At 65.6% G+C, this 1,225-nt stretch overlaps 1 protein-coding gene across 1 annotated transcript in view; it reads right to left on the bottom strand.

Annotated features, from left to right (window-relative positions):
• The window catches only part of VOLCADRAFT_98405 (uncharacterized protein), a gene marked incomplete at both ends in the record, with an annotated part of 5,465 nt that overhangs the window by 3,818 nt on the left and 422 nt on the right, over nucleotides 1–1,225 (bottom strand). The window contains one exon of the mRNA XM_002957254.1: nucleotides 10–14. Within this exon, the coding sequence (XP_002957300.1) occupies nucleotides 10–14 (5 nt within the window). The remainder of the gene's footprint in view (nucleotides 1–9; nucleotides 15–1,225) is intronic.

Raw genomic sequence — 1,225 nt, 5'->3', positions numbered from 1 at the left:
TGCCCTCACAGGCACTGCAGCAACGGGGAAGGGGTGGCTCGCTGGACAGCGGTGCCGGCGCCGTCGGCAAGCTATCAGCAGCTGCCGCCGCGGCGGCGCCGGCAGTAAGACCCCTAGCGGACTTTGCCTTTATCAGAAGTGCACCGAAACGTCGCGTCTCCGCCGGCCGCACCGGGACGTTGGTTAATACACCCTCAGCACCGACGGGGCCCATGGGAAGGTGCCGTCCCAGTGTGTTCGTACAGCCGGCGGATGAGGCGGCGGCGCCGACAGATGCTGAAGAGGCACTGCTGGACGGCAACGGCCCCACGCCGCCGTTGCTGCATCGAAGAGCTGCGACGCCTGAACTGGAAAACAAACGTGGTGGAAGCACAGGCGCCTCCCGGTCACACCAGCCGCATCGACGGTAGCGACGCGGACGGCAGCCGAGAAGGTATCGAGCCCAGCGACGGTGACAGTGATGATGGCAGTGATGAAGTAGTGATAATGGGAGAAGCTCCAGGAAAGGGGTCCTGGCACTTTGGCTCGTTACCTCGCAACGGAGGTTCGGATCGGCAGACATGGGCGGACACCTTTCACGGCCCTTTCAGCCACCGCGCACTAATGCAGGGGCCTTTGCGGGCGCTGCTGCTGCTGCTGCTAGCGCTGCTGCTGCTGCGGCGGTGACTTCAACCCATTTCCCTCCCCGGCCGCCGCTGTGGCTCTTCTCCTCTGGGCTTGCTGCCACCGCGACCTTTTTGCGGTGCATTTCCCTCCCCGCCCGCCGCTGTGGCTCTTCTCCTCTGGGCTTGCTGCAACCGCGACCTTTTTGCGGTGCATTTCCCTCCCCGGCCGCCGCTGCGGATCTTCTCCTCTGGGCTTGCTGCCACCGCGACCTTTTTGCGGTGCATTTCCCTCCCCGGCCGCCGCTGTGGCTCTTCTCCTCTGGGCTTGCTGCCACCGCGACCTTTTTGCGGTGCATTTCCCTCCCCGGCCGCCGCTGCGGCTCTTCTCGTCTGGGCTTGCTGCCACCTCGACCTTTTTGCGGTGCATTTCCCTCCCCGGCCGCCGCTGTGGCTCTTCTCCTCTGGGCTTGCTGCCACCGCGACCTTTTTGCGGTGCATTTCCCTCCCCGGCCGCCGCTGCGGCTCTTCTCCTCTGGGCTTGCTGCCACCGCGACCTTTTTGCGGTGCATTTCCCTCCCCGGCCGCCGCTGCGGCTCTTCTCCTCTGGGCTTGCTGCCACC

Source organism: Volvox carteri, assembly GCF_000143455.1.
Source record: "Volvox carteri f. nagariensis unplaced genomic scaffold VOLCAscaffold_71, whole genome shotgun sequence".
In the NCBI taxonomy this organism is placed as follows: Eukaryota; Viridiplantae; Chlorophyta; class Chlorophyceae; order Chlamydomonadales; family Volvocaceae; genus Volvox; species Volvox carteri.
Note: the sequence above shows the minus strand (reverse complement) of the source record. Positions and strands in the feature narration are given on the sequence as shown.